The sequence below is a fragment of the Apostichopus japonicus genome, chromosome 17 (assembly GCF_037975245.1).
Source record: "Apostichopus japonicus isolate 1M-3 chromosome 17, ASM3797524v1, whole genome shotgun sequence".
In the NCBI taxonomy this organism is placed as follows: domain Eukaryota; kingdom Metazoa; phylum Echinodermata; class Holothuroidea; order Aspidochirotida; family Stichopodidae; genus Apostichopus; species Apostichopus japonicus.
Genome location: NC_092577.1, coordinates 11,607,770 through 11,629,535, shown reverse-complemented (window position 1 = coordinate 11,629,535; position 21,766 = coordinate 11,607,770). Strand labels below are relative to the sequence as shown.

The following is a 21,766-nucleotide window of genomic DNA, read 5'->3' as shown; positions in this document are numbered from 1 at the left end:
GACAAAACTCATTATATACGATAAAATGGAAAAAGAACAGAAGACACACAAGATTAAAGATCAAATTGCGGAATGTAGGCCTACTAAGGAACGAAAGAGGGGTTTAGAAGGCATCGGAAGCAGGAAAAGAGATAACCACCGTCGGATCACTCTTAATTTGGAAAAGGAATTGGGACAAGTAAGAGAGAAATATGATAAAATCAGGAAATCAGCAAATCAAGAATATGACAACGAATCTGAAGAGTTTATGTGATGGAACCGAGGGCGCACTCTTAACATAGTTTGGCAGCCTAGTTGTTAACCTGAAGAATTTGACAACAGCAAAACACCTGCTTGTAGGGCAAAATGAAGATGAACTAAACCAATCAAGAGAATATTGAGAAGAAATTATTAAAAGATACGAGAACATCACAACAACGACCTCAACTATTCTTGCTTCTAAAGACGATTGGATAGACGCTCAGCGTATTCCTAATATTACGGTAGCATGTGGACCTCTGATAGAAGAAATAAAGAAAAAAATCCCAGAGTTAGACTCTATCATCAGTGATATAACGAAGGCTTTTAAAGACAACGTCAAGATTGCTCAGCATAAAGAGTCCGCGGTTGATGTTGCAGAAATCAAAGTTAAAGGTGAACATTTCACTGATATTTTAAGCAGAGAAGATGTCAAGATTGCAATAATTCATAAGGCATCTAAAAGGTATTTATACATCACTGTGTTTAACAGAAAAGGTGAAATACAACGACAGGATCAGATCAAAAGTGATTTGGGCGTGATCATCTGCGGTTTGTTATCTGAGTTCAAAGTTATCATTACAGTTCTTTTGCCTTATGAAATCGGTATTTACGATGTACGTGATGGTGCATTTACCAAGCAAAGCATTCTTAACGTCATTACTAGTTGGCCACTTGATTGGTACGTCAATTGTATAACTACAGATCCTGTGAAGAATCATATTATCGTTGGTATTAACATAAGAGATGCATGTGTACTTACTGATCAGATAAATTGCAGTCACATGATTACACTACCAAATGTAATCAATTGCTCGAAGGATATCACTGTACATAGAGATAGTCTCCTGGTCTGTGACAACTCGCGTGGTATATCATATGCAGTCACCATGGATGAATCACAGAGTAAGCTGATGTATGAATTCACCAAACCAGATCTTGATGGATTGGATTGGAGTCCTTTCAGTGTCTGCACAGACACAAATGAGTTCATCTACATGCTATGGAAAGCAGCCATCTTACATCAGCAGAAATGTATTCTGGTACAATACAGTCAGGATGGCCGAGAGTTACTCACAACAAGAAGAATATATGATAGCGTTCGCTATGTATCAACATTAGAAGAGAACGGTATGGAAAAACTTCTAATAGCAACATGGAAAGCGGGAAGGTTTTACACGTACGACATAGTCGTGACGTAATGTAAGAAATTATTTCAAGTCATTATTAGAGGCCACCTTAGAACTTCAGGGCGCTCTCAGCTTAAATACAGACATTTATTCATCAAGAAATATGACTTTAATTTTCTATCGCAATGTTTGCCTTATTTTATTTGTTTTGTTACTTGTGGTTTTATTTCCTGACTGACAGATTATATCCAAAAATAACATAAGTATGAATTATACTTAGTAAATGTACTTCAGCAGCTGGTTTGAAGTAGTGATACACAAGCAGTATCTTCCTGGTGAGAATTACATAGCTCACATTTGAAAGTCATTGATTTTAACTTCCAAGTTGTTTCCGAGCATTTTCGGTTTTATTGGCATCAACACCGTTGACTGTACCTAAACCGATAGATCATGTCCACAGTACTTGATACACACACAAAACCAATCACAACTAATTATTGAAAGAGAGTGTTTTGCACATGCACCTTTGACTGTACCTGTTAGACTATACCGGCATACACATAAAACTATACATATTACTTGATACACATATAAACCAATCCCCAGTACTTGATACACACATAACTATTTTAAACTACGTATTGCAAAGAACATCTCTTCGTAGTTATATCCACCGCTGTCTGTACCTGTAAAAAATTAAAAAGTACATCATATCCGTAGTACTTGATAGTCACGTACAAACAGATCGATATAGGAATTAATACGTACATAACACTAACACATAAGGTGATTAACAGATATCAATTTTCCATCAAATTAAAATATATGAGATAAATGCTTAAGCTAATATTAGCTTTCATATACATTTCTATTTACTGTATATTAGTCCTTTGAAGGAACATGTTGTCCTGTTTGTAACTTTATACGTTTATTGAATGTTATTCTATCCAACTGTAAAATTGATGAAACATAAAATGTAAAACTTCAGAGCCAAAACCAGTTACCTATATTTTAAAAATATGAACACGTCAACTTTGGGTTTGGTGTGGGCGTGTGTGTGTACGGAGCTGTTACTGTAAAATGTCTGAGGCAACGAAAAAGGAATTTGTTACAGCTCCATAACCTTCCACATGTACAGTTCCTTTTTATATCTAGTTGAGCTGTTGTCATGGTAATGGGTCTCTCTGTCTGTTGGTCCGTTAGTTATACTATAGTTTATGTTTGATGTCCATCACACTTGATGATAGTGATTAATATAAGACTGGTCGTAAAAGTTGTACCTTATGAAATGTAAAAAGCAAATAAATCAGACAAACCATATTTTATAAAGGAATACAACTGCTTGCGTTCATGTTTCTGATTTTGGTCAAACTTGGTCATACTAGTCAACCATTGATGAGTTCTAAAAGTTGTACTTTACTTTCAGGTTGAATGTCATTTGGGGCCAAAATGATCAAAGTTGAGTGAAAATGACAGATTTCTTACCCAATTATAGGTTTATGTTTGATGACCATCAACCTTTGGTCCAGTCAATATCAAGATAATGGTTTCTTAAGTTTGTACTTAATCTTAAGTTTAAAGTTCATATACGGTCAACAAATATCAACCATCAGCTCTTTTCATGTGGTGTGGTGAAAAATCATTCTCCGTTATTATAAGATGGTGTTGTTGATCTGCAGGTCAGTGGTCATGTGGAGTTCCTCAGGTCAGCTAGTAAGTCACATCCCACCCAACAGAAAAATTCCAAATCTAGGCTCCATTGTCTTTACACAGCACAATCGATGCAACACGTTGTCTTTCTGGCTCACGTTTCATTAATGAATCCAATGAAACGAAACAATGACTCTGTGATTAAAGCCCGCTCATAATGTCGTGTGTCCGTGCGTTGTGTATGGTCAAGAGGTTTCTGCCTTTGATATTAGCATGACGTCTTAAGTAACTTATGAAAGATGTCTCGGCCGTGGGATATAGCAAGAAAAGTGACTTAAAAGTTGTCTTTCGTTGCAACATCATGGACACTACACAAAAATTGTAGATTTTGGAATAATGTTGCCAATTCCCCATACCGATGATACATAAATATAGTAAACTGCCAATTCTGCACATCATATCAACGAGAGCTTCATTCTATAAATTAATCTTGATATATTAGTTTCATTTATGAACACAAAGTAGTAATTACTGTTGCAAGGTTTAGGGACATGAACAGTAGTTGCTGTACCAACTTTTAGTTCGAGTTCATTTATACGCATTTCTAAAATGAGGTCGTATCTAGTCGTTTTATGCTATAAGAATGCCTATGGATATACCTGAACATGGCCTTTCTTCGAGAAGTGTGAACTAGAATCAAGTGTTACAGTGTCTTAAAAGGCTCCTTGTCCAGTCGCACAGTTAGTTGTCTTACACGAGAATAGATGAACAACTTTGCAGTTGTTACAGTGCCACCTGTAACACATGTTACTGTGTTACGAACATAAATGAGTAAATATTGATGCACGGGTGTAAGAAGAAAAGTAAATTGCTCTACCAGCTATGAGTATGTATATATATTATTAGATCCTTCTGCAAGCAGGAACTCCCGAAGAAGCCATCATTGGCTTATCAAAGCCGCAAGCTGGCCGAAGTCAGTCTCTTACATTCATATTTAACTTCCATGATTATGAATTGGCTATTGTCAACAACTCTGAAACTGGACGATATACTTTAATCTTGGAGTGACTCGAACTCGGGACCTTATGTTTGAACGGCACTGGCGTTAAACGCTGAGCTAACACTCCTTAAGTATTGGCTGTTATACAGTACAATTGATGCAACACGTTATCTTCCTGGCTCACGTTTTATTTATGAAACCAAAACGCCTCCGTAATTAAAGCCCGCTCATAATGCCATGTGACTGTGAGCTGTATATGGTCAAGAGGTTTCTGTCATTGATATTAGCATGAAGTCTTTATTAACTATTGACAGCAGTCTAGGCCATGGCACAAAGCAGGAAACGTGTCTTCAAAGTTTCGAAAATTGTATATTTGTTTGATGATACATCTCATATCCAAACAATGTAAACAATAAAAATCGGGAGCGCCGTGGTGGCAAAGTTGTACTCCCAATTTGACCTCAGGGGGGAACAATTAAGCAGAAAATATTTTGTGATAGATATATTTAAAGCAGAATGTAATTTAGAAAGAAATAACCCAACCCATGACACAACCTGCCATTGTCCGTCCCCTACCTCATCATAAAAAAAATTAAAATTTTTTAAAAAAACAGTGCAACCGCAGTATTCCATTCAATTTACTGGTAGTCAACATTTAGGGACATATTTAAGTTCTGTCTTCATAGTTACCATGGCCAAATTAAGCTCAATCTCTTATAGGGTGGTGAAAGTAATTTGGGTTTATTTAATTCTTGCTACTCTTTGACTCTTCACTTTGTATCACAAATTAATACTTAATAATAACAATGTAGACAATAGTTTGACAATTCCAGCCCGCTCTCTTTTATTTGCAAACGATTTGTGTCTACATGCAATCTTAACATTACGTTGAATGACATACAAAGAGGCATTAAGAAATTATGGGCACGTTTTGGTACTAACATAAACTATACATATATATATATATATATGTTGTAACGCTTTCCGCTTCGGTGGTATGGTGAAGTACCCAGTCGACACGTGAGGAAGGGGGTTGTACAGAGAGAGACTCGAGGACACCGTTGAAAAGAAGTACACTAACAGTGCATTAAGAGTTTAAAAAGTATAATTAGATAAACAATGTACCTGCCGTACATCTTTCGTTAAGTAATAACCAAATAATATATACAGAAAGTGATACAATAAAACCTTAACGCAATAACAAGGGTGGCGTTCATTAACTAGCCCTGTCAAGGCAAACTAATCCCTAATATGTAAGCTGCCTAGCAGCACTGCTAACTAGGCGCTGCGTCGAAGACATCGCAGGAACAACGCAGGCAAAATATCGGTACTGCGTCAAGGGCGACGCAGCGTAAGGACAACGCAGCTAACGATGACGTTCGTTAGCCCGCGAACCCTATACTGCGACGACCTTGCGCAGGCACAAGCAGTTACGCAGCGCAGCTACAGAATGCATGCAGGCACAAGCAGTTACGCAGCGCAGCTGCAGAGTGCATTACTCGATTTTCTGCACAAGCCAAAAATAATTTAAGTCCCTAAAACAACCTACAAATTCGGCATAGATTCTGCCTAGCGACTTACTCTAAATATACCCTAACGTAATGCCTAAAAACGCTCCTTGCACGGCATTATAAACGACCTCGTAACTGTGTTGAATCCTATACACGATTAACTGACCAATAAAGAAATAGCCAGTAAGATTTACAACCGCCATAACCCAATTACAGCCGGTCAACGCTCTGTACGGCGCTATACGAATGTGAGTTAACTCCGCCCCACTGTCTATGCACCCATAATAATTCCCTGTATACTAAGAACGAAGGGGGGCTTGTCCACCGGACTGTTTACATAAGGCCCCGGCAGGAAGAACCATGGATCTGTTTTTACCTCCAAGGAAGAACCAACTCTCGCAGCCAGCTATAAAACGATACTCAAGTTACACTAACTAGAGACCTCCTAGCTTAAACATAATTTTAGTACGGTGAAACAGGCAAGATAGAAAATACGTACACACGAGAAAATTAGGTTGCTTTCTCGTAACAATATATATGTATACATGTATATCACTGTGTATGTACCTAATGTTGCTAATCATATTTGGATGCCTTTTGTATGTCATTCAATGTAATATTAAGATGGCAAATATATACAGATCGTGTCCAAATAAAAGAGAATCAGCAGCGATTGGATTATTTCTTTCTAAACTAAATTATGCTCCTAAAGGGTCTAGTACAACAAATTTTCTGCTTAATTGTGCCACACTAAAGTCAAATTAGGAGTACACCTATGCCACATCAGAGCCCTTTATTTAAAATCTTGACATTATGTGACCTTGATAAGACTTTTATATTCATAAAATGAAATAAATTAATTTTAACAACAAAGAGAGACGCTTAACCATAACATCAGCTCAATTAGTTAAAAAGGACCTGTTGGATCTGAAAGGAGATGCATATACATCTCTCTTTGCTACAACAGACATATTACGATACCCCCCCCCCCCCCGACACACCAACCCCAAAACTGACGTAATGCAGAGAAGAAAAGACGATATTTGTGAGAAAAATAAATGTCAGTCATATTTACGATTTACAAGTTGCCAAGATTAGTTCAGATTGATAGAGAAGAAAAAATCACAAACAAAATTGTTTTTGAAAGATGATTAAAAATGATGATGAAAACGATTTCTTATATGTTAATTTTGTTTTTTAAATATGTGTAACAGATTTTGGTTCGGATATTTGAATGTTTATACTTTATCAACTGTACAGTTGGATGAAATAAAATTCCAAAAAAAGTAAATATTTACAAACAAAACAACCTAAGAGTGTATATTGATATATTCCTTTAAAGTAATAATATACAGAAGTATATATGCAAGATAAATTTAACCTAAACATTTATCTCACATTATTTAATTTGATAGACAGTCAATTTGATAGACAGTCAGGAACAGCCAGAGGTTAAGGTACAACGATACTCTTTTTTTCAATATTTAATTTTTAATCAGTCTTTCACTGTTTTAGTATTCCTGTCATAAATACCTCGTTGAGTTACTTTATCTCGTTAAGTACATATTTGCCTTTGCCATGGTCTACATTCAAGAGGGGCGCACCTCCACAAATGGAATATTCTCGGAAGCAAATTTATATCAGTGATTGCCACCAAGGAGCTGCCATAACCAGATGAAATATTTTACCAGGAAGATAAGACTTGGATATCACTATTCCGAACAGCTGTTTAAAAATATATAAACGTATTAGTGATGCTGATGCTGTTTATAGAGATTATCTGTCCGATCTAAATAATCAAAATATTAAATATATCACACATTGTAATATAAACTGAAGAAGTAGTATTTCTCGATCAATTAATGTCAATATATGTAGGCTGAGAGCACCCTGAAGTTCTAAGGTTGCTATTATTAATGACTTAAAAAAATTCCCTACATCTACGTCACTACTAGGTCGAACGTGTAGAAAGATCCCATCGTTGTGGTCATCAAGAGTTTTTCTATACCGTTCTCTTCAAATGTTGACACACGGTCAACGTCATTATCTACTGTTCTTGTCAATAACTGTCGGCCATCCTGGCCGTATTGTACCAGAATACATCTCCGATGTAAGATGCCTGCTTTCCATAGCATGTAGATGAACTCATTCTTGTCTGTGCAGACTCTGGCGGGTTTCCAGTCCAATCCATCAAGATCTGGTTTGGTGAATTCATACATCAGTTTACTCTGTGATTCCTCCATGGTGACTGCATATGCTGCTCTCTCAATATAGTTGCCACATACCAGGAGACTACCTCTATGAACAGTTATATCATACGTTTCATATATAACATCTGGTAGTGTAATCATGTGGCTGTATTTCATTTGATCAGTAAATACGTACACATCTCTGCTGTCAGTACCAACAATAATATGATTCTTTACAGGATCCGTAGTTACACAAATCACGTCGTGAGCGGATGGCCAACTAGTAATGAAGTTAAGACAGTCCTTTGTGATATATGTGCCATCACGTACATCATATATACCGATTTTACACCAAAGATTCCATGTTACAGCTTTGAACCCATACAATAGACCGCATATTGGAATGCCCTTATCCATCTCAATCTGATCCTGTCGTTGTATTTCACCTTTTCTGTTGAACACAGTGATATGTGAGTACCCTTCAGTTGGCTTATGAATTATGACAATCTTGATATTTCCTCTGCTTTTAATATCATTGAAACATCCACCTTTAACTTTGATTCCTGCAACATCAACCACGGACTCTTGATGCTGAGCAATCGTGACGTTGTCTTTCATAGCCTTCATTATATCACTGATATCGAAATCAGATAAATATTCTACCTCTGGATATTTCTTTTTCATTTCTTCTATCAGGGGTTCACATGCTACTCTAATATCAGGAATACACTGAGCGTGTGTCCAATCGTCTTTAGTAGCAAGAATAGATGAGGTCGTTGCTGTGAGGTTCTCGTATCGTTTAATAATCTGTTCGCGATATTCTCTTAATGGTTTTAGTTCATCTTCATTTTGCCCTACAAGCAGGTCTTTTGCTGATGTAAAATTCTTCAAGTTAACATCTAGGCTTCCAAGTTTTTTTAAGAGTGCGCCCTCGGTTTCATCACATTTGTTTATTAACTCTTCAGATTCGTTGTCATATTCTTGATTTGCTGTTTTCCTGATTTTATCATATTTCTCTCTTACTTGTCTCAACTCCTTTTTCAAATTAAGAGTGATCTGACGGTCGTTATCTCTTTTTCTGCTTCCGATGTCCTCTAAACCTCTTTTTCGTTCCTTAGTACATTCCGCAAGTTGATCTTTAATCTTGTGTGTCTGCTGCTGGTGCTCATTTATAAATCCTTCTGTCTTTTTCATGGCATTTTCATTCAGCTTCTGTTGAGTAATTTTTATTTTCATTGGCAATTCGTATAGTTGATCTTTGTATTTGTTTAGTTCAGCAAGTTCTTGTTTCAGTAATTTTCTTTCACGTTCTGCTATTTCAGTTACGTTATGCAGGTCATGACCTTTATGCTCATGATATGTACAAGCCGAGCACACAGGTATATTTCTGCAAGAACTGCAGCACAATTGCGCTTCTTTTTTGTCATGGATATGGCACCTGGGATCTTCCATTAGTGATGTTAATTTATCCAGTGTCATATTCTTTGCTTCTATATTATCCAAGCTCAGAATGTAGGTTTTGAGATCTGTAAACATTTTACTGCCGACTTGAACCTTGTAAAATTGTTTACACAAGTAATCTCTGCACTTAAAACAATAAGCTGAAACTTTTGTTTTCTTTAAACAGAGAGAACATTTCTTTAATTCTTCAAAAGACTTTTTCAATTGTATGAACTGAAGCACACTGTTCATATGGAAGTCGGTCTTGAAATTGTCAACCCATTCCTTTGGTATAACGAATTCCTGTTTACACAATGGACACTTCCAGCGATTTTTAAAATACATATGAAATGTCAGTTCTCTACATATTTCCTGGCAATCATAACACACGAAGAATTTCTCTCCCAGATTAGTAAGAGGAGTTGACGAAGCCATTTGTCTTGATGACGAGATTCTGCAATTTACAAAATAATAAAGAAATTTACAAATACTGCTGTAGTCGTTGTGAGAATGAGTAAGACTAAACATTAATTAAATTAGATGTTTAGTGCAAATCTCTAGCTATATCATAATTCATTCAATTAATTACCGGGATTGTTGGCGAGGTGGGAGTGAGTATTGTAAAGGGTAAACTTTTTGTTCAAAGACATTTATTAGTATTAGACGACTTGTTCTACACCAGCAATTGATCTACGGTACTCATAACGTTTTCTTCTTAAAACATATCAAAAGAACAACATTTCTCTGAACATTATAAATGCACATCATGCAAACTTAATTGTCGTCATTAATATAAACACAACATCTCAATTTGAGCCAAAAATGAAGATATATTAGATACTTGTGTGCACTGACCTACATTTCTGCTATGCTATTGTGAATACTCGATATCTTATTTAATACAAGGCAATATCCATTTAGTTAATGCTCACGTGTCCCTTCCCTCCACTCGGTCAAAGTTATTTCGGAAATGTTCTTCCAATTGCTTAAATCTTATAACACTCGCACGAATTTAAGTTTACATATCTCTTATTAATTGTAAAAATCTTTAATAAAGTTCAGATGTCTGAAATTGTGGACTTAATTTCAAAATGGTTTTCCTTAAGAATGCAAATGTGGTATACACATATGTAGTTACAATGGAATAAAAGCAACATTTTGCGTCTACAACCCTAGCCGATATCGTTCTAGAAAGGCCAATGTGCTAAAGAGGAAGGTCTTCATATATCCATGAAGCACCATCATTTGTTTCATAACAATTACATTGTACACAAACCCCACAGCAGACAGGCTTTACCCGTCAAATGAAGGCTCACTGCCCCAAGTTCGTACAGTATGACTGCAGTTTCGTTTCAACGTTAATTTAGTGACTGTTAATTGTGTTTTCCCTCGTAAAACATTTGATTATATTAAACCCTCAATATGTCTTTAGCCAGAAACATGTGATGATTGATGAATTAGCCTAGAACACTTCAAATGTTGTTCCAATTATGTTTTGAAATGAAACGTTGCCCGCGCATGATAAACTAAAGAAAGGTACTTAAATTCAGATTTGTACTTATACTGAAGTTTCAAATTTCCGTAGTTATACCAGATTCATTCTCTTGAAAATCTGCAAGAAATCAATGATTTTCAATTCATCAAAAACTGTTCTGTACCATCATGATTGAAATGTTATTAGTATGGCAGCTGTAGGCAGTACAAACAGAAACCTAGTCTAGATAATTCCGCGCTACATTATGGAATACGGCCGTTACAATGGAACATAAAGTACATATTCCCTATGAGGATCTACTTGCTAGCAATTGCATATATCGAACGATTTCTGTTTCATGGCAAAAGACAAATGGCAGACATATATTGGGGTGAATGTTCACTTACCTAATTCTATCGTCAAGATCTCACACAAAGCTAGGTTGATGTCCAAAATAAAATGCTTCAAAAATGGTAACACAATTGCAACAAAGCACAGTTTACAATAATCTTTCTTGTACGAATTACCGGTATCAATTTACATGCGGCTAAACTAAGAACTGTACTGTCTATATGCAAGTATTGTACATTTCAATACAGCCTGTATTGACTTATTACACTAGTAATCACTGAGGTCAGGAATCTAAGGAAGTTGCAACATGAAGGGGAATTCCTGAAAATGGTGGCAATACTCCATCGGGGTAGGCTCGATATCGTTCACTGTCGTTGCACATATTTAGTACTAAGGTTTGACTACATATTCTGACGTGTTTTCATATGTTAATTACAATCTTTGATGTTGGATGGTTCGGTAAGTGTTATTTGAAGAGTGAACAGCAGTTTAAGACGGACTCATTTGGTCCGCCCAGCGTTGTTAGGACTTTTCCGACGCAGCGACTTTTTTTCAGTAAAGAGCTAATCAAAATCCTTATTGTGTGTCATGTGATATGTCAGCTGATACAGAAACTGCTTGGCTCGGCGTGATGTACATGCAAATACTGTGTGTATGTTACGTTTGTACGTGTTTAAAATTCGTCTGCATAACGCACTGCATTACAAGAAAACAATGGCTAAAATGTGATAACACTCGAACGAATTTAAGTTTAGATATCTCTAATTAATTGTAGAGATCTTTAATTAAGTTCAGATATCTATAATTGGATTTAATTTCAAAATGGTTTTCCTTTAGAATGCAAATATGGTATACACAAATGTAGTTACAATGGATGATAGCAACATTTTGCGTCGACACCCTTAGCCGATATCGTTCTAGAAACGCCACTGTGCTAAAGAGGAAGGTCTTCATATATCCATGAAGCACCATCATTTGTTTCATAACAATAACCGCGTGTTAACAGTACGATCCATTCATTGTAAAGTATAAACTAGTCAACGCACAGTTTCTGTGTATAACAACTTATCAATTAAATCCGTATATAGCGCAAAATACTAACAGCATATTTTCCGCTTACTGCAAACTGAGTTTACGCACCATAAAATCTTTATGCTACTGTTGTGTCCACAATATCCTCGTACTACAGTTACAACTATATCATCTATGTATTACAGAAAGATATCGTGTTTTTTCTTATTATCTGGTAAACAAAGGCCATTTTTCTCGTTGTTAGAGACTATCACCTACCGATAGTTCTTTTTGTTCATAATAATTGCACCCCCCCCCTTTCCAAATGTAAAATCCCCTGACTGATTTACATATAGGGGCTGGTACCATGTGGAAGGACCAAACGCGAATGAAGGACAAAGGAAGGGTCATTAGGGTCATAAGGTACTTGGGTCATTAAAACAGACTCTCACATGTAGGGCTGCTGGGGTTCCTTCCCCAGCAAAATCAACCAATATGCATCAAATGATGTGTTGTGAGTCATATTTAGATTATAAAAAGGTCCATATTTAGCTGTAAACATAAAGTTTTGCTCAATCAAATACGGTTGAACACCCTAGCCATGCGCCTAGCTACGTAATTTGGAGTTTATGAATAACTTCGATTTCAGCATACATTATATGTATGTATGAATAGTATGTATTTTAGATCCTCCTGCAAGCAGGAACTCGCGAAGAAGCTTCATTGGCTTGTCAAAGCCTCAAGCTGACCGAAGTCAGTCTCTTAGATTCGTATTTAACATCTATGATTATGAATTGTCAACAACTCTGTAACCGGAAGACGTACAATATTATACCCCTACTATAACTTACACCCCTATTTTATCTAGTTTCTTCACGAAAAATGCTTGTAATAAAGAAAAATGTCATTCCCGTTTTTAGAAAATCTAAAGACACAATGTTTGCATTGCGTTAGTATTTTACCAATATTTACTCAAAGTGTATTAAATTGATCACACTTCTTGCTATTGATGCCGCTAAAAGGGACCGTTTTATTAACGATTAATAGGCTGAATGTATTCTTCAGCATTTAATACTCAAAGGTATATAATAATACTTTACACTTACTTTTATCTTTACAAAAGTATAATCTTTGTGTTGATGCAAATCTTGCTTCGATTTTGTTTATCACGTATACATTGTACACAAATCACACAGCAGACAGGCTATACCCGTCAAATGAAGGCTCACTGCCCCATGTAAGTACAGTATGACTGCAGTTTCGTTTCATTGTCAATTTAGTGACTGTTAATTGTGCTTTCCCTCGTAAAACATTTGATTATATTCAACCCTCAATATGTCTTTCACCAGATAGATGTGATTTTGAATTAGCCTAGAACACTTAAATTTTGTTTAATTATGTTTTGAAATGAAACTTTGCCCGTTTATGATCAACTCAAGAAAGGTATTAAAATTCAGATTTGTACTTAAACTGAAGTTTCAAACTTCCGTAGGTACCAGATTCATTCTCTTGAAAATCTGTAAGAAATCGATGATTTTAAATTCATCAAATTGCGGAAATCTGTTCTGCACCATCATGATTGAAATGTTATTAGTATGACAGCTGGAGGCAGTACAAACAGAAACCCTAGTCTAGCCAATTCCGCGCTACATTATGGAATACGGCCGTTACAATGGAACACAATGTACAGATTCCCAATGAGGATCTACTTGCTTGCAATTGCATATATCGAATGATTTCTGTTCCATGGCAAATGACAAATGGCAGACATATATTGCAGTGAATGTTTACTTACCTAATTCTATCGTACAGATCTCCTACAAAGGTTGATGTCAAAAATAATATGCTTCACAAAAGATAACAACAACTGTCACAAAACACAGTTTACAATAATTTTCTTGTACAAGTTACTGGTATCCATTTACATGCGGCTATATTCAGTACTATACTCTGTCTATATGCACGTATAGGACAATTCAACACAGCGTGTATTGACGTACTATAGAAAGTAATCACTGAGGTTAGCTGAGGTTAGGGAAGTTGCAACTAAGAGGGGAATTCCTGAAAAAAGCGGCAATAATCTTTCGTTCTAGGCTCGATATCGTTCACTGTGGTTTCATATATTTAGTACCAAGGTTTGACCACATATTATGTTGTTTTTTCATATGCTAATTACAATTCTCGATGTTGGATCGTTAGGGAAGTGTTTTTTTGTTTTGTTTTAGGAGTTAACAGCAGTTTAAGACGGACTCATTTAGTCCACTTTGATATTTTTAGTTAAGAGCTAATCAAAATCCTTTTTGTGTGTCATGTGATATGTCAGCTGATACAGAAACTGCTTGGCTCGGCGTTATGTACATGCAAATACTGTGTATATGCAGGGAACAGCTCCCTGGTGTATGTGACGTTTGTACGTTTTTACAATTCGTCTGCATAACGTACTGCATAACAAGACAACGATGGCTGAAAGTCTAACGAAATTTGCAGCCAACAGTTGGCAAGCCGACGTCAAATGTGCCGAGATTTGAAGCAGTATTGAGAGTGGCAAATTTCCATCAACTTCCTAGAGAAAATAAATCAATCTGGTGAATTTGGTTATGATACTTAGAGGTGAACTTTTGTGATGTATGTATATATACATAAATAACAATCAAAGCGGAGCGCCACCATTGGTTGGCGAGCAGCGTACAAGAAAATTTCTGGTTTTTATAGCCCCCCCCCCCCAGATGACCGGAAATGGCATTTCTCAGGCTTGAAAATGACCAACCAGATGTACATTTTTGTCTGAGAACCAAGTTTTTCCCTATATTGTTTTTTTCATCCATAACCTTTTTCAAGATTTCCACCAGTCACACATCATGTTCGACCTCCGTGACGGCCCACAATACCCGTCAGCCCTACTTTTCAAGGTTTTAAGCTCATTATCTGTCAGAATTTGAAAAATTAATTCACTTCAAAACATACCCATAATGTTGCACAAAATTTCATCCATGGAAAATCAATATAGAAAAAAAAACCTTCAACCCCTAACAGACTGGTCAAAATTGCACGAGTAGCGGGAATTTTGATGAATGTTGAAGAATGAAGAATGTTGGTCAGGGAAGTTTCGAAAATTCAGACACAGTTAATTTATTGGTGTACAAATATTAAAACTTCTTATAACAGCCACTATAAAACTTCGATATCATAAAAAATAATACAAAAATATGTTCGAGGGAGGGGGTGGTTTCCCCCTTCGCCCCCTTCCCTTGGCTACGCACCTGCGGTTAGAAATCTTGTAGAAACAGGCCAAATGGAAACCCAGTGAACCCACATCGATGTGAAACATATATATGATTATACGTACTTAAAGTACACTCATACACAAGAAATGTACAGACATTATGATATTAATCTTGAGTGACAACATGCTATACGGTCAAAGATCACAGAACCTACCACGAAGAGTCATTTACCTTGTGCAGCATGTGTTGGATGAAGTTTTAGCCACCGCCAAATACGATTTGGATAAATAATCTCAGGCATTATTTTCTATTTATAGCCACAAAAATAACTATGCCACCAAATATTAGGGGGATATTAGATATTATATCCCCCACCTACATATTTGGGGGCCTACACTGAAATAAATGGAATATCAGGTGGCTTATTAGTCAGTTGAGTTCAAGCGTAGACAATTAATGTGAACCATAGTGTGATCGACAGGAAAATTTAAAATACTGTATCAACCAAACAAATTTGGTTTCGATTTGTTGCAGATGAAAGTGCAGGCCCATCAGCGCCAAAGAAAAGGATATTTGCGGTGCTTCCTCTCCAGAGCTTTTTCTGGCACAACAAAAACTTGTGGAAAATCAGGGCTCAAGTTTCTGAAAGCCTGAAGATGTGGTAGCGGGCAGACAGAACAGCTGTCTCAGTGTCTGACACGAGATGCTGAAAAACAGCTAAAAGAAGCTGCTGAACAGAGATGTGATGAAAGGATGAAAATGCTATTGCCCAAGACATTCTGTTTACACATCATAGAGGAAGACTACTTCTTCCTATAAGCAATTGGATTTGGGTGTTGGTCATGTTGTCAGTGACGAGGAAGTCATATAACTCAGAAAGGATTGTTTTTGTAACCAAACCATAACCTGGTTAATGTTTTGTTGTTGTTTATGTTCATCATTTTCTTTCATTTTCCAATTTTTTTATTCATTTGATCTTTTCCTTACCATTTCTTATTTTGTTTTATCAAATGACAATGAGTAACTTACTTTCGTAGACTGAGGAGTTCCCTAAAGTGTCAAGTTGGCCTGTGTGACCTTTGTGTTTTTTAAACAAAGTAATTGTTTTGTGTGGTCCTTGTTTTGTAGGAATACATGTGCTGGCTCCAAGCCTCTATCACTTTTGAGAACTGTGGGAGAAATATACAGCTTAAAAACTATTTTGTTTTGGTGGGAATATTCTCGGTGATGGTTGTGTATCTTCAAATTGATTGAAGGACACTGATGAGACCCATTTATAAGTTTAGATACGAGGTTAAGTAATATGTCTGGTAATTATTTAGTAACGTAATTGACAGCTGATAGGTCAATGGACCCCAGATACCAGGGAGAGAAAGAACAAGCTAGTCTAGAGCCGTCCATTGAGCTAACCTACCCCAGAGACGTCGCCCAACAGAGTGAACCTGCCCCGAAAGTAACCCAAAGAAGCAACTATATTTCACGACTTTGTATTTGGTTTACCCGCGCCGCGTTTGTGTTATTATTTCGGGGGACTTCAGGAGACGGACAGTGTTTAAAAATGCATTTATTTAAATTACGTTTATCACAACATAAATTTGTTGTTTTTTCGAAAAATACGCTGATTTAGAATCAAGCAACTGTAAAATATTCTTCGGACATACCTATATTACTTCAGCCAACACATTCTGGTTCTTAATAATGTGTTTAATTATGTTATCATCTTGCTGTGACAAGGAACTGCTCTGTTTTAATTGTCGTCCAGTACAACGTATAAGAGTGAAGTTAATTGTTTATTGTTTACTCCATGGCGTATGTGTGTGTGTGTATTTGTGAGTGTGTTTGTGTCGCCCAGCTTGTAAACACGATATCTCAAGAAAAGAAGATCAGACCAATTTCATATTTAGTGTGTAAAAGTACCACATTAAGTACAAGAAGCCTATTGTTTTTGGTGGAGGTCGATGTCATTTGGGATCACCAGGGGTCAAATTATGGAAACCTTGTAAATACGATATCTCAAGAAGAGAAGATCAGACCAAATTCATATTTGATATGTAGAAGTACCACATTCAGTACAAGTGGTATATTGTTTTTGGTGGAGGTCGAAGGTCATTTGGGGTTACCAGGGGTCAAATTGTGAAAACCTTGGTCACACGATATCTCAAGAAGGGAATCATCGGCAGACCTCATATTTGTGGTGTAGGAGTACCACATTGTATAAAAGAAACCTACTGTTTTTGGTGGAGGGCAAGGGTCATTTGGAGTCACCCGGGGTCAAATTATGAAAACCTTTTAAACACGACATCTCAAGAAGAAAAGCTTGGGCCGATCTCTAATTTAGTGTGTAGAAGTACCACATTTAGTTAAAGAAGCATATTGTATTTGGTGGAGGTTAAAGGTCATTTGGGGTCATCAAAGGTCAAATCGTGAAACCCTTGTAAATATGTACACCCTCACTATACATCACGTCAGATTTATGAAGAAAACTTCTCATGTTACATCATCGAAAAATACAATGCATTTTTGCATTCTGGTTCATAGTCTGTTTGTTTGTTTGTTTATGTATTTGTTTTTTCACGTAAATATTTGCAATGTATAGGGAAGTCTTCTGAAAAGCCTATACTGGTTTAACAACACAGAAAAGGCTACTCCCAGTGAGAAGAAAGAAAAAAAGGTGAAAATAATGATAATAATATGTATATGTTTCAGTTACCACTAATTAATAGTAAATAAGGAATAATAAGTTCTTTGATAAGGCATTTTCTAAGTATGGAGCTTGATTTCTTAGTTTTGAAAGCATTTGATAGTGAGTTCCATGTTTAGATTGCACGGTATATTATGCTGAGCATAACACTGCGTGCATAATATAAGTTACAATGTGCGTTACTAACCGTTCTTGCATGATGATTATGGAACTCTCGGTTGCTATTTAAAAAACTGTTTGGTAAATAAACCATTCCAAACCTTGTATGTAAATGTCGCAAAATTAACTTTTATGATATCATCTAATCTCAATAAATCGAGTTCTTACAAAATATGGGCTAGTGAGTAGTATATGTTCACACGATGCTGTGTGAGATATATGACGTATTGCACACTTCTGTTGTGGCTTAAAGGTGAACTGTTTTGTACCAGACCAAATAATCAAGCAGCATCATAAATGCAGTGCTATTTAAGTTTGATAAAGCATTCTGAGTATATTCTGGGGGAGGAAATGTTTTAGCGCTGTTTCAGCGACATCTATTTAGATTGTTGACATTGTGTGGCCTTGATAAGACTTTTATGTACATGAAATGAAGGAAAGGTATCAATATCAATTTACAACGAGTATTTAAATGTCCTTGATCATATGTGCAGACTTGGCAATATATTCTATTTTTTACTCATCAGTATGGGGAAGTTGCCACCATTTTGTCCTCTCAAACATTAATGTGCAACTATGACGCATGGGAACATTATATTTGTGTAAGGATGTCGTGGAAGAAATACAAAGAAGCGGTGTTTTATATCTTACCACTCTTGTTTGGTGGCGCCATGCATTTAAACATGCAACTACATAGTTCAAGATCAAATCAAAGTAAAAGCATAATCAAGCTCTGAGCAGTGGCTATAAATTGTCAACGGACTATTTGCGCAAAGGTTAATTAATGAAAATAAACAATACTAAGACAAATAAAACAACGATACACTATCTACACATCTCAGAGACAATGTTATCATCACTTAAAACCAATTCCAAAAGGAAACATACAATGGGCATCATTATGACATATTAACAATTCAACGACCAGTGGTGTTTATCCATTGTAGTACAATATTTAAAGTACAAGTAGTTGCGACCATTACGCCATTGGCACGTGTACCAATTACAACAACAAAATACTAAACAAAATAATATTGACTATATACTGCTTTAACTACCCAACATATGCAAGTTGTGATGTACTATATTGCTTCAAGTTGCAAGCTCTACAAGAGTAATGCATCACTGATAAAAAACATGGTGCATGGTGCAATTATATACCACACAGTGATAGTTTCCGCAGGTAGCTACTTCGTACGTATACGGTTGGCCGTGTATGGCATAATATTCTGGCAGGTCCAGGAAATTGACCAAGCAGTGTTTAATAGACCGGAGAGTGTGACATGTGTGCATTTTTCGTTAGGTTAATAGTGCATTAGTTCTTCGGTGTAAAGCACCGTATGTTATACATTTTCGCCAACTGGCAGCGAGAATACAGTAACGTTAACATGTTGTTCAATATGACCAGGGCTCAGTTTATTCTCTGTCACGTCCGAAACAGGCGTGATTCGTGATGGCAGCCTGGTTGTCCGGTTAATCTGTGATGGTTTTAGTCATCATTTCTTTGTTTATATTGCAGGTACATGGTAGCTAGAGTACTGTTTATAAACATCACACAATATAGCCTAGCTTTGGTCTACGTTAGAGGACCAAACACCTAACTGGTTTCTTCGTGACCGAAATAACTTCAAAGGGGTTGCAGTAACTAAGACTCCCTCCGTTGAACATCAACAACTAACTATCTTTCACCTTCACCGTGCTCTAAAATGACACTTGCTTGTATACAAATACAGTTGTTTTAGTTCTGATTTGGACTTATACTGAAGTTTAAATTTTCAGTAGTTACCAGAGTCATTATTTTGGCAGTCTATTAGAAGTCAATGATTTTCAATTCATCAAATTGCTGAAAAACTGTACTCCATCATTATGATTGAAATATTTAAGTATGGAGCTGCAGGCATTACAAACATAATTATATAACGCGCTACAATATAGAATACGGCAGTTACAATGGAACCCAATGTAGAGACTCCCAATGAGGAAGTACTTACTAGCCATTGCATATATCGAACGATTTCTATTTCATAGCAAATGGACAAAGGCAGACATTAAAACAATATATTGGAGTGAATGCTCACTTACCTAATTCTATCGTAAAGATCTCACCCAAAGGTTGATGTCACAAATAATGTGCTTCAAAACAAAATAACGACAACTGCACATAACACAGTTTACAACCATTTTTCTTGTATGAATTACCGGTATCTCCTTTACATGACGTGTTGTTAAACTGTACCCTGTCTATATGCAAGTATAATACAACTCGAAACGGTCCTTTTGTGATGTATTATAAAGTAATCATTGATGCAACGATCAAAAGAAGTTGTCACCATAGAGTGGAATTCCTGAAAGAAAGGTGACAATATGCAAATACAGGTGGGCGTGTCACGGATCAACGATTTTTCATAGTCTATTTACCGATAGTATGGAACTTTTCACGCGTCGTCGACGTGCTAAATATTTCTTTCAGATTGAGAAGGCTGTATGCTATAATGTATTCTGTATATTCTGCAAAGAATAATTATTGGTTAACATTTTAGAAGGAAACATTTTTTGATTTAAACCCAAAATGACTGTGTACCAGAGTTGCACAATTATTACCATGTTCCGTAATACGTAGATGCTGCGCACTGTTCAATTTACCGAAATATAACAATATAATTCTGCTTAGTCTCTGAAAACTTTCGAATTTTCAAACAAGGCTGAGTGAGAAAATGAATAACAACCAGCTTTACAAATGTCATCAGTTGGGGGAGGGGGGACGGTTCAGTTGGGGGACTTTTGCATTTCTGCTGGGGAAGAATAGGACCACTACTACGTATGTACCTTCCCACCCACCTCCCTTTGTAACCTCAAAGTATTTGGTAGCAAAACCTCCTGCTTCTATAGACAAATAGTCTAGATATGCCTCAGGACGCACCAGGATGGTGACGTGTACAGTTTAATTTTCTTTCCGAAGGGTGGGGGATCATGTCACTATCTAAATCAGTCGGGGAAATTTTCGAGTTTTTTTTTCATTTGCACAAACTTACTTTGACAGCTACTTGTGTTCACCATTTGACGTTTTAAACTGATTCTATTTATTCCACAAATGTTCAGACCTATACCCAAAACAGTTGGGGGACATTTTAAATCCCCGGCTAAAATTCCCCAGCTTTGAAATCCTGTGCACACCAAACTACTTAGCGAACCTCAACTTGTTTTCTTGAGGCTATCAAATATTAACCCTAGCTGTTAAGCCTACCATAACAGATTAAATATTGCTCTATTAAACTGGGTAATAATGTTTTGAAATAACTTTGTCGTTTCAGGTAGGCTGTGGACACAACATTTTAAAATATTTTTGAAGAGCTTATATTTAAGGTACATGGTAAGACCATATGAGGTAACTCCACAAGTTAGGTCTCTGGCAAATGTTTCTCTGGCAAATGTGTGAGCATTCATACATTTCAAAGATTAAAGGTATGTAGACAGGTAGCTATTACTTCAGTTGAAATATCATAGACCTACCCCCCCCCCCAAATATATATATATATATATATATATATATATATGTATATATGTATATATATATATATATATATATATATATATAAAACCTTATAATGTATAATATAATATATAATATAACCTTAATATATATATAACCTGTAATATATATAACCTTTAATAGATTATGCATTCTTTGT

The 21,766-nt window shown here is 36.2% G+C and overlaps 1 protein-coding gene and 1 long non-coding RNA gene across 4 annotated transcripts; one reads left to right on the top strand and one right to left on the bottom strand.

Moving 5' to 3' along the window:
• Nucleotides 1-1,008: 1,008 nt before the first annotated feature.
• LOC139984825 (uncharacterized) lies at nucleotides 1,009-5,757 on the top strand. Its single transcript, XR_011799202.1, has 2 exons — nucleotides 1,009-5,437; nucleotides 5,478-5,757. It is a non-coding gene; the product is annotated as an uncharacterized lncRNA (long non-coding RNA).
• Nucleotides 5,105-20,371, bottom strand: LOC139984819 (uncharacterized). 3 transcript variants are annotated; one of them, XM_071998908.1, is made up of 2 exons: nucleotides 20,160-20,371; nucleotides 5,105-9,611 (listed from the first exon to the last, which is right to left on the bottom strand). In XM_071998908.1, the coding sequence occupies exon 2, from the start codon at nucleotides 9,590-9,592 to the stop codon at nucleotides 7,469-7,471; it is 2,124 nt and encodes a 707-aa protein (XP_071855009.1). In that variant the 5' UTR covers nucleotides 9,593-9,611; nucleotides 20,160-20,371; the 3' UTR covers nucleotides 5,105-7,468. The 3 variants fall into 3 exon arrangements, with proteins under 3 accessions (XP_071855009.1, XP_071855011.1, XP_071855012.1); XM_071998910.1 differs by lacking the exon at nucleotides 20,160-20,371 and adding an exon at nucleotides 13,789-14,478; XM_071998911.1 differs by lacking the exon at nucleotides 20,160-20,371 and adding an exon at nucleotides 11,039-13,772.
• Between the last annotated feature and the right edge of the window lie 1,395 nt (nucleotides 20,372-21,766).

What these genes read in the sequence shown, in the direction of transcription:
- LOC139984819 (XM_071998908.1), bottom strand. Translation starts at nt 9,592, where the DNA reads ATGGCTTCGTCAACTCCTCTTACTAATCTGGGAGAGAAATTCTTCGTG.